This window comes from Dreissena polymorpha, chromosome 11 (assembly GCF_020536995.1).
Source record: "Dreissena polymorpha isolate Duluth1 chromosome 11, UMN_Dpol_1.0, whole genome shotgun sequence".
NCBI classification, from domain to species: domain Eukaryota; kingdom Metazoa; phylum Mollusca; class Bivalvia; order Myida; family Dreissenidae; genus Dreissena; species Dreissena polymorpha.
In genome coordinates, this window is record NC_068365.1 from 66,471,058 (window position 1) to 66,483,911 (window position 12,854).

Sequence of the window (12,854 nt, forward strand, 5' to 3'; positions counted from 1 at the left end):
TGACTGGGACGATACTCTACAAACATGCATTAAGCCCAGTTTTCGCTGAACGAGGCTCTCATAGTCCATAAACATGTTTTGTTTCGAAACTCCCTGTACTCCCACAAAGCGCAGACGACAAACCTTGCCCCAGCTGCAACCAGTCCCGGATTACACATTGGGCAGAGTAGGCGACTGCCTATGGGCCCCGCGACCCATAGGGGCCCCAGGAAACCGTGGAATTCGATATAATTACAATGATTGTGTTCGTAAATTCTTAATCTAATAATTATATAATGTTGCTGGGTATTATTTTATGCTCACCGGTTGTTTATAAAGAAATATCAGTGAATTACACGCTTTTTAAATTAATTTAAAACTAATAATCACTGTTTCAAACAGTGGAAATTAAAAGTGACATTTACTAGTATCGATATTTTTCACAGTTATACTGTGAAATGACACCGTTTTCATGAAATTGCGACTTTATTATTTTAGCAAAATTACTTATAACCATTTGTATGCAAAGCATATAAAGAGCATTTGTTGGATTTGGTGGAAAATCGATTTTATTTCAATCGTGATTCAAAAAAATCCATGATTACTCGTGAATAAAAATCGATAATCCATCAAATCCAACAAATATCCTCTATATGAAAATTATAAATACTGCCACATTAGTTGTCTAGCTAGTCTCGGCACTGGTTGGTTAATTTAGACTAGTAATATCAACTGGACACTTGCCTTCTAGTAGTCACTACGCTGAATATAGGCCTGTGTCGTGTGAATGCAGTCGACATCCGAAATTGCCGGAAATGGAGTTACAAAACTCTAACAAGAATCCTTTAGAAAATCAATTACTAGTAAACATGTTTTTTAGATAATTAACAATTTTCAGACTGACTGTGAAGTTTTGCGTTGTCTATGTCACGTTGAATTTGGACATTCAAACGTAAAAAAGAACCATTGATTATTGTATTATGCACAATGAATAATTGTACGTCTCAAAACGAGATGTGTTTGTTTATCGGGGACGAAAATATTTCAATTGGTAATATTTGCAGATGAAAATAAATTTTGCCTTCTGGTTATGTACACAAGTCTTATCACATTTGCGCACGAACAGGCAATCAAACGACAAATTCTTAATAATCGTGCGAATTGTTGATTAGCCCATACTATAAAACACAGTTTTTAACAGATATAGGATGTTAAGTAAAGAGATTTTGAATCAAATCAAACATAAATAACTGGTATATCAAGACGCAACAAAACATGTTTTCACAGTCAAGGAGCACGTGTTATGTGTTGATAATAACGTTTATGTTGTTCGGAGGTAAGGTTTTATTTTATTTTATTTTTAAACTTTAAAAAGTTAAGGTATACTTTAAAGGGACCTTTTCAAGTTTTGGTTAATGGACAAAATTGACAAGTCAAATTTAAGATTCGCAAATTTTTGTTGTAGTAATGATATCTGCGAGAAAACAGAACAGTAATGCTGAACATTTACTATTCTCTTTAATATCAATTATATAAATATTTTGACGCTTTTAAAAACCTGATAATTATAAAGCGTTACTTACGTGAACTATTGCCACATTTGGAGAGTTATGTTATTATCGTTAAATTAAGAAACACTGCCAGAACTTCTTAAAAGAAGAATAAAATACACTTGCTTCGATAGCACGGATGGCCGAGTGGATTAAGTGTTTGACTTTTACTCAAAGAGTCATTGGTTCGAGCCCAGTTTTTACCTTTTTTATTTCGTTAAGTTTATTATAGTTTTATTACTCGATCTATTTGGTTTTTATGTTTACTCTTTTATATTTATAAATATTTTAATATTTAATGACAACTTCAAAAATGCCCAAATATGTGCAAATGTCCCTTAAATAATATAATGTTTGGGTCATTAATGTTATTTTATTTTTTGTGAATTTGGAGAAATTAGTTTAGTTTACGTATGAAATATCTTTAAATTCCATTTATATATACATAATACTTAAATACTTGTTTACACTCGATATAAATAACGTCGATTATGCAACACAAATGAGTGTTTGTGCTTAAAATGGTTAAAACCATGTAGAAAGAGAAAATATTGTTACCTGCTTACAGACTGATTTTTTAATTAATTAGATTTGAAATTAAATGTGGCTTGTGTGTTTGTTTGTCGTTGATGTTTTAAATTACATTTATAATTTTACAATTGTTTATTCATTTTTAAATATGAAAAAAAAACACTGTTTGCATATCGTCATGTCTACTGTATTATACATCATTCGAATTCATTGAGACAAAGTTGAACAGCTTTTTACAAACAATAAATAAATATAACTTTTTTTCTGGAACTGAATTAGCACAAACATCTTTCTCCAATCAATAAAATACATTAAAGATTAAACAAATATCTTAAAATAAGCATTACTACATGTATTTTTAAGATTATTAAATAATTTAAACTCTAAGGCATTCCGCAACTACAATAGCCTAATAAATGTGTTTAATTAAATTATTTTATTATTTTTAGGCAATGTTTCTGCGAATAAAGAGTCCGAGGAAAGCCTGAAATATTTCTTGAAGTCACTGACAAGGTACATGTACATCAGAGCCGCTTTCTAGAAATACTGGGCTTAATGCATTAAGGGACAAAGTGTCACTCAATATCAGCCTTTGCAGTCCGCACAGGCTGATCAGAGACATCATTATCTGCTTTGAAGGAGTGTTTCGTTTAAAAACGGCTAAAAAAATCCTATGCAGGGGGAAATTGTTCTCTCTTACTAGCCTGTGCACACTGCACGAGCTAATATGGTTCGACGATTGACGCAGATGCATTCAGAACGAGGATCATTATATGCCTTGTAACTCGTGCCTTGAATTTTGAACATTTATTAAGTCTAATATTGCAATATTTGTATTGTACATAGCAATAAAACAAGATATTGCGCGGATGATGTAGTTGTGTAAAATAATTAGAGCGAAATTACCGCTTATATATATAGTAAGGATATTTAAGGTGAAATTGTGTCAACAATTAAATTGACATTGTGTAAATATAATACTTTGTATAACAAGCATGTTGGTCATCAAATTGTAATAGCAAAAAAAAAACGACACGATTTCGTCACCTTTTCAACATTTAGGACGTTTTATTTTTTATTATTTTGAGTCATTTTTGTCTTATAACACAGAACAGTTTCAATCAAGATATGCATACTTGAATTAAAAAAAGTTGTGTCCATTTCTTTCAACAACACACTCCAAGAAAAAGGAACATACACTTCTCAACACGTATATATGTATTGCAGTTCGCTAAGAGACGTAAGTTCCCTTCATGTCGACGGTATGGCCAGAGCCTTCTCTGGATCCATTTCCGGCGGTGGCAGTGGGCCGAGTACAGCTGCTCTCGACGAAGCGATACGCATAGTCGAGAACATCCAGGCTAGTGGCGACACCAATAAAAATCTCGTGGAAACCCTCGAGAAGTTAATTAACATCTTAGACGGCGTGAAGATAAGACAGCAGCGCAACGAAAGTCCGGACAACCGGAACGCAAAAGTAAATCCCAAACGAGTCGGCGTGGAAAATGAGCCGTCTCTATCACAAGACAAAATATCGGAACCGGCTCTTGCTGTCCGCGACTTCCATAACAAAAACTGCTTCAGGCTGGGACAAATCTGCGGCTTCTACCGAGACTCCTGCTGCGCGCGCGATACGGAGTACGGATCGAACTCGCCGCTGTGCTGCATCAGGTTTTCCGGCGGCGGAAATTTCCTCCTGAGCGACCGTTACGGGTACTGCGTGCCGAGCTACGCCTCCTACACGTGCGATGAGATGCAGAGGATGTACAGCCTTTGGCAGCGTTAAGCGGACGCCGCACTAGAAATGACACAATCCGTACGTGGGGTTGCTTGTCGGATTGTTTTTTTCTCCCGCAAAGTCGTTTGCCAAGACTTTTAACGTTGTTATTCACGTGCGTGAGCTTGCGGGGATTTAACGACGAATAGTGTATCTGATTTTTATAAGATAGCATTAATCTTAGTTACCCGCCTTATGTGCATTCCATTAATGCACGATACTGTTTTCATATATTCATTTTTGTCGTAGCTCTATCGTCTCGTTTTTCGTTTTTCTGAATGCACGTTTTTACTCGTGTGCAGAATGCTAGCAGTTATTATTTTGTTGTTTTAATGTTAAATAATTCCCGTTAATATTCATTTAATAAGATTTGAGTAGAATACATTGTTTTACATTCCCATCAATACATGTTTACACGCTGGCCTTAAATTACGAGTATTCTGTAGATGTTCTAAAATACATTCTACATTGGAATTTAGTTTGCGAATGATTTCCTTCTGGGTTACCAACGTCCAATGGCAGATTTAAGCCTCGTTCTGGGAAAATGGGCTTAATGAAAGTGCGTAAAGTGCCATTTCAGATAAGCCTGTGAAGTTCGCACAGGCTTATCAGGGAGGGTGGACATCCGCGTGTATAGTATTTTAAGTTCAACGAACGTCTTTGTTTAGCGAAAACGCAGTACATGCGTAAAGTGTCATTGGCCTGTGCGGACTGCCCAGGCTAATCTGGGAAGACACTTGACGCACATGCAGAAAGCCCAGTTTTCCCAAAAAGATGCTCATCTGATCAGTTTCAGTTCGTTAAATGTGTAAATATATCCATAAAGGTGTTGTTTTGATTGAATTTCAAAACACTCTTTCAACGCGAAATCTCATTCAACAAAAGTGTAAAAATGCCTTAAATTTGTATGTTAAAATGCACATTCCATACACAAATTACATAGTCGTCTTTTATGTCGATGTGTTAATTTTTAAATGTACATTTTATGTGTATTTATATTGTATTTTTCCCATGTTTGTCATCCCCTGTGAATATTTCATATTAAAAAAAAAATACTGTTAAGTCATGTTTTAGTGTGCATCTAGTCAATTAAATACTAGTACAAACACATGTCTTTACTACTATTATTAAATATGCTGATTTTGTTAATTAATTGAACCTCGCTCTGAAACAACGGGCTAAATACCTGTGCGTGAAGTGTCGTACCAGATCATCCTGTACAGTCGGCATATGCTAACACTGTCGGCTCTAATGGTATATTTTTTAAAAGAACGCCTCTTCTTAATGAAAATCTAGTTTAGGCGGAAAGTGTCGTCCCTGATTAGCCTTTGTGGACTGCACATGCTATTCAGCGACGACAATAAACGCACATGTGTTAAACTCTATTTTCGCAGTAAATTGGAATAGTGTCGTCCCTCATTAGCCTGTGCAGACTGCACAGGCTAAATTTGGAAGACACTTCACGCACATGCAGTTTTCCCAAAAAGATCTTCATCTGATCAGTTTCAGTTCGTTAAATATGTAGATATTTCCTCAAAGTTGTTGGTTTGATTGAATTTCAATACACTCTCTCGGCGATATAAGCGACGTCTCATTGAATTTTTTTTTATAGAAAATGCCAACATAAAAAAAAAATTACACTTAAATTTCTATGTTTTTAATACACATAACATACACAAATTACAGAGTCGTCTTTCATGTCGTTTTGGGTCATTTTAAATGTACATCTTATGCACATTAATATTGTATTATTCCCATGTGTGTTGTCTCCTGTCAATATTTCATATTTCGTACCATTTGTTTAACTTTTAAGTCATGTACTTTTAGTGTGCATCTAGTCAATAAATTACTAGTACGAAAACATGCATTTACGACTATTATAAAAGATGCTGGTTCTGTGAATGAAGTGAGCCTCGCTCTGAAAAAAAACGAGCTTAATTTCTGTGCGTTAAATGTCGTACCAGATCATCCTGTGTAGTTTGTACATGTATGTGCTAACCAGGGACGACACTGTCAGCTCTTATGGTTTAAATGTCGTACCAGATTATCCTGTGCAGTCGGCATATGCTAATCAGGGACGACACTGTCGGCCCTAATGGAATTTTTTTTATTAAAAGAACGCCTCTTCTTCACAAAAATCTAGTTTAGGAGGAAAGTGTCATCCCTGATTAGCCTTTCTAGGCTGCACATGATAATCAGGCACGACACTAAACGCACATATGTTTAACTATATTTTCACAGAGCGAACCTCATGATTTAATGAATCTTTTTTTTCAAAGAGTAGTCAACACAAGAAAGCTTCCATACCTGTTTGCCAATATGAATCTGACGATTTATATAGACTAATTTAATACAATTAAGCAACGTTTTGATAAAACGGGGTTTAATGCATGTGCGTAAAGTATCGAACCATATTAGGCTGTATAGTCCAGTATTTAATGCATAAGCGGGAAGTGTCTTCACTGATTAAAATGTGCGGACTTTACAGGCTAATATGGGACGACACTTCACGCACATGCATTAAGCCCCGTTTTCCCAGAGCACGGCTAATATGCAGTGGGTCCCGAATTCCGTCAGTGGGAAAGTAATGTTTCGTTGCATATGTTGTATTAGTTGACACGCTAAAACCATATCTGGAAACAAAAAACATTTTAACACATATTCATCTGTATGACTATTGCACGTTAAACTAAATTGCGCGTATCTTTAACTCTCTGTTTGTTTTCACTCAATAAATGAAGAGTGTGTAAGGCGTGAAAGTTAATGTTTGTGCCATTTGACGAATATGAAACCGAATATGAAACGAGCATCTTACGCCAACAAATACACGACGGTCGGCACATATGGAAATCTAGCAAAATGCATCCCGATTGTTAAATATAATTAAATCATGTTAAGTACATCATATAGAGTCCTTATATAGCATTTAAAAATTCGCTCGCATCTCCTGCAAATGTAGTGTTAGCTTGTTCCATGTTGACCTTAATAACTGTGCTTTGTTCAAAATGAACAGTTGTTTATCGAAGAAATGTCAGTGACGTCTATAAAAACTAATGCCAGTTAAATATAAATTGGATTTATTATATGCTTTTATACGGTTTATGAGAACACGTCAGTGATAAACAACTGTTAATTCAATGTTTCAAACAGAGAAAATATAATTATGAAGAATTTCAATAATTTTTAACCGGTACCTACGTCATGACGTTATTTTTCGCGTACATTTCTCCCGTTAAACCATGTAATAAGCTTAACAAACGATGAAAAAACATAAGCTAAAACTAACTTTGTTGTTGTCATTTGATTATTTATTTCTTCAGCAAATGATCAGTCACAATATATTAATTCCAATATTATGTAAATTCATACTAAACCTGTAACTTAATTAACAAATAATGTTAACATTTACGCGCATATGATCCCCCATAACCATAACTTAATTAATTCAATCAATCATGTTTTCACCCAAGACAGCGAAACTTGTGTATTAATTTCTCTGATCATTCGTGAACATAAATCGACTATCTAACACAGCAACAAATTGTCTACTATATGGAAGGACTTTATAAACAAGTTTCAAAAATGTATCCGTGACGCTATGGATATGGTGTCCGCCTAGCGACCAGGAGGTAACGGGATCGATCCCCTCCGTGACGCTATGGATATGATGTCCGCCCTGCGACCAGAAGGTAACTGGTTCGATCCCCTCCGTGACGATATGGATATGGTGTCCGCCTAGCGACCAGGAGGTAACGAGTTGAATCCCCTCCGTTGGAGCGTTCTTGAGATCTTTCAAAAGACAACAAGTAGTGGTTCTACCCAGAAACAGACTTGAGAGCGTTTTAATAATATGACGACACTTTACGTACATGTGTTAGGCCCAGTTTTCCCATAACGAGGCTGAAATTTATCGCACGATTTTTAATGAGACGAGCATGTGATATTTGAAACACAACCCTCATCCGAGTAATCCAACCCATGAAACACGTTGCTTATATGTTACTTTTTATGAGCATTTCAACTTGGCTTATCGGAGCAATATCTATGAAAGACGCATTTTAACGAAGTGCATGCTAATCTTGACTTTTACACGGCGATATGCGGGGATTCACATCCGACCAGGGTGGTTACATTAGGTGAGCGAACTTTTCGAGTGTTTGGAGGAAATTGTGCGTACCTTAGTGTAAATGGTGTGGTGTGTGATTTCTGACGTATTGTTCTGGTATGTTGGTTTGTTTGAATGGCGCCAGTACAACGGCACGCCAATAACGACACATATATCCAAAGGTATGTGTCGACTTTGAATGTAGTCGTGTTATCGCTGTTCTTACCCATCACACCGAAATGCGACCAATGAATACATCGTTCTTTCTGCCATTTTTGCCGCGATGGCGCACCTCATTTATCGTTCTGGCGTATGTGTATGTTAGAAATACAAAAAGACAACAACAAAAAACGACACACATGACATTTCACGTTTTTTCGTGTTAGCGTTATGGCGTTTTGTCGCCATTCGAATCCGCCAAAACGGTATGTCAGAATTCAGCAATCATACATGCTGTAATTGTAGCGAGTGAAGTGTTTTAGATGTTGTAAAATCGTATCGTTTCTCTTGCTTAATTATGCGCATTTTCTGTATGTGACGCTCTTCCGGTATGTGACGCTCTTCCGGTATGCACTTCCGGTATGTGACGCACTTTGCTTCTTACGTAAGCGATGACAATGCTAATTTTCCATTATCGTTATGTTGAATGTTTCCTCGTCATTTTACAGACGATTAAGTTGTAGAAGTAGCCTCAACGAAAATGTTGAGAGCATCAAGTTATATTACTTCAAATTGAATAAAGTTTGTCGTCATAATTTTATATATGGATTGCTATATCATCAATCGTTTTAAACTCCGAATAAATAAGTACCGTATATGGAGTGAATATTAATCCTTAAATAGCGACTTGAATCCCTGTCCAATGAGAATTGCTTACATTATTATAACGTGATAATAATGCGTTTTTTCAAATCAATTAACTGAATATATTTGTCTTCCAAAGCTTTGGAATGCAATACACATATTCTTTACTGTACACATGGATTGGATGTACACGTAAAGACTTTTCAAACTTTAATATCGCAGTTGTTTGTTAACAAATTGTACATGTGATCATTTTACTGTGTTCTGAGCAAGATATCGATAAAAGTATTCACCAATGACGGTCGGACGCTTGAGCACGTGGGGTATGTATGGTTTCATAAACATGGACATTGTTTAACGCAATACTATTCTAAATGTATTTGAATGTCGTAATTTAAGGTGGATTCGTACATCAGGATAACATTAAACTGGTTTAAAAAAATGCAAGGATTATATGAATATTCAAGAGCGCAACCGCGAATTTTGTCAAATTGCGGGCTCGCTGCGTACCACTCAGCACGCTCACTCGTTTCAAGTTCTGAGCGACATCTAAATCCACAAGCAAAGTATATATTATGTACAGCTAGTGTATGCTGCTCTGGTGCTGTCAGTCTTTTCAGTATCCGCAGATTTAAGATCACATTGGTAACTTCTCAGATTGATGCAAATCCTACGAGAACACAGTGGAGATATGGATCACGATATCTGATATGCGGAGAATGTGTTTATGTTTTAGTCAATTTATAAGAGCCAATGCTCAGATCCGATCATATAACGAATATATTGGTCGTTTGTTTGTTCAGCAGAAAAGGTTGAAAGTAAAAGCAGTTTAGTTATGTTTTAACAGAAATAGACGCACTGGAAATAAAACAAATGAAAAAATGAGAATAAATGCATTTCGATGTTATTGTCTTCTCGGTTTATCATGGAAAGGAATACATAGTGCTGATTGGCGATACGTTCCTCAATCATGCATTGTCTGTTCTGAGGTTATAAACCATTGATTAGGCATGGGTTTTATCACTTTTGAGCGCACATTCTACGCACATCAAGTGTAAATGAGTGAATAAACATATGGACATTGTTCAACTTGGTATTGTATTGTGTTCAAGTACTATATTTAAGATTTAATTTGCAAAGAACGAGAAAAAGGTTAGCATAAGCATTTCATGCTCGGGTAATATACACAAAAGCATCAATTTAAAATTTACAAATGTATTCATAGCAAACAAGCTCTATTCATATATGTTCATTATTCAATGCAGTAATACATTTTGTATCAAATCTTTATATTCTCCATCCAATTCCTGCGCAATTGAGAAAGATTGTATGTAGCGTACATCTTGATTTTTTTATTCATTTGTAAAACGATTTAATTACAATTTGAACTGTAAAATGGCTTATTGACCTTGCTGGGCACACGTATATATTCCACGTGGAGATAAATATATGAATTATATGTATAGTCGTAGTGGTTGATTATAACTTCTGATTCTAAAGTGCGTCCAAAAGATTCATCACAAAGCACGTGCATATAACAATTTACACATCATCATGCGTATTTGACATAAATAAGAGAGTATTCAACACACCAATTCAGAGTGTACAATATAGCGATGTTAATATTTTGAAACATACAAATACATTGCCCTCTTCTTACAGTTTATAATACATGTACATATCATTAAATTACATATTCGAGACTAACTAACTGGTCACAAATATCTTATATTTAACATAGGTTTATAGTTATTTGTTTAATGTCGTTACATTGTTACATTGTTCTTTTAACCACTTATGAGACGCATAATACGCAGGACGTGCCAGTTAGCGGCGTTGTTTGTACGACGACAACGCAACGACCACTCGTAGTAACGTAACGCTCCTGCATAGTCTCCTTCCATTTCATAACAATGCCCGAGCAAGTTGAGTGAAGTCTCTAGGTGATACAGGTTGAGTTGATTTCTTATATCTATATAAGCCTCGAGGACTTCCATAACATGAAGCTGTTTGTCACGTTCACCGAGTCCTCCATATGTGAGATACTGCAGATAGTGTAGGAATGGACGGGCATCCACCTCAGCACTGTCCATCCATAGTTTGTCAGTGTAATCTCTCTGTGCCACTTCCTCTTCGGTGTTATTGCGATTCATTTCAAACAATAATATGGCAGGAGTGCAATACGATTCTTGCCTTACAAATCTGACACAGTATACGAATGGTGGTTCACTAATTCCCTCTTCTTTGTTACCTGCTAACATATTAGCAAACACCTTCAGATCCCTTTCTCCCTCTTTAACTATAAATGCACACACAGCCTTGACCTTGCTGTGATACCTCCTCTCTACATTCTCCAGCACTCGAACTGCCGCCTGAAGATGACCACTGCAGTATAGCATAGAAGCAACTTTAACCCGCGACTAGAAGCTACATCCGAATTTAAGGAATATTGGACACGCCTTATATTTTCGCTTGTCAAGAAACGTTTTGTAGTCGCAAATAGTAAGATGATTGAATTGAAATTTGTAACGCATGAAAGTGTTTAATCAATTCAAGAGCAGCAGTTTTTGACATGGTATTTGTTGAGTTTTCAAAATATTCAAAACAATTGCGTATTACACATTTTAATTTATGCTCGAAGGTTGAATGAGAACTGCTCTGTACATGTTTTGATACCTGTTAACACTAGTTTCAATTTTTCCAAGTACTGACACTTCAGCAGTAATCTGATGCTGTTATGTAAACAATACACCTCTGAGTTCTCCAGCCTGTACAGTATGCCGCATACTACACGCTTGTTAACCGACAACTTATATTATCTATACCAATACAAAAAAACATCTTGTAAGTTATTCCTTATCAACGAGTCATATTACACTAAAAGGCGTTTCTGCAGCAACTTTGAGAGTTTCCCATCGAACAAGTTCACACCTTCTATGATATAATGCGGAAGCCTTCCCAATCTCAGCCATCGCCTTAAACGTGTAAACAGAGCAAAAGTACAAACATAAGGTTGTGTTCGCACCACAGACAAGGATGTGTTCTTTCTATGTGAAAAACATTATAGTTTTACAATGAAAGCTTGTAATAGCATCCCCCACAATGTTAGCAAATAATGATTTTTTGATTAGTTTTAAAACAATGTAACATTTTATTTGAGTCATATTGAAGCTAAACATCAACATTCTTTCTATCAGGTTTGGAGACAGTCGCCATTCTTCACGCTTGTAATCGCTGTCTGGATGTCCTGCTGGTACCAGGAAACACGGAGCTATCCGTGCAGCCTCGAGAAGCTGAACAGGTGGCCAGTGTTTACCTCTACATCTGTCTATCCAGTGCTGTATTTCAGGAAGAGGTTTGCGTATATGAAATGATAGTACAATATCCCAGTTAGGCGTAAAACTCACAGAAGGCCCATTTTTAGTTGCCTCCCCTTGATCCCTATTCTCATACTCGATTACATTTTTCCATCTTTCAGCGCTTAACAGTATTTGCCCAGAATCTTTCCTTACGAACCTGTCATCGGTCAGACTGGTCACTGGTTCCGGTGTGTAGTCTTGGAAGACTTGTAGCAAGTACTGTTGAGGTGGAGTGGTGTTGTCGTGGAGCATCAGAAGGTTTTTCATACCAGCCCTCCAGTCTTCCCAGATGGTCATGATATTGGTTATGTGGTTACTTAGTAGAAAATCAATATCAGACTGGAGACCGGGAGTTGTGGTCCCTTCCGACTGGCTCCCGAAATGAAAACACTCAACGTTCTTTCCTTGTAGTTGAAATGCTATTTTCTCAAATGCTATTTTCTCAATGTGCTCCCTACACAAGTAAGTTCTCCTCCGCTCCAATACAGTTTTCTTCCCAGCTCCACTGTCGTCAAGTGCGGCTAACATCCGAATAGACAATTCTTCGAAATGCTCTGGAATCTAAATATGCATATATGATATTACTTTCTATTAGTTTTGATCATTTATACGTATATATTGAGCATACTTTTGCAATATTTTCGATACACATTGCGTATATTATTTGTTAAATTTATATAAATTACTTACATGTTGATAACTCTTTACTAGTACATTTTTTTTATCGTTTGTTCAAACATGCAGCAGAT

At 36.2% G+C, this 12,854-nt stretch overlaps 2 protein-coding genes across 2 annotated transcripts in view; one reads left to right on the forward strand and one right to left on the reverse strand.

The window, feature by feature from the left end:
• Positions 1-12,745, reverse strand: part of LOC127850614 (uncharacterized) — a 182,634-nt gene extending 169,889 nt beyond the window's left edge. Inside the window, exon 1 of one of the 2 annotated variants that reach the window (XM_052383783.1) lies at positions 11,557-12,745. In XM_052383783.1, coding sequence (XP_052239743.1) covers positions 11,557-11,587 — 31 coding nt within the window. In that variant the 5' untranslated portion in view covers positions 11,588-12,745. Of the gene's footprint in view, positions 1-10,689 lie in introns of both variants that reach the window. The other variant, XM_052383784.1, reaches the window with a different exon arrangement.
• LOC127850612 (uncharacterized) overlaps positions 1-12,854 on the forward strand; it is a 1,644,088-nt gene that overhangs the window by 385,681 nt on the left and 1,245,553 nt on the right.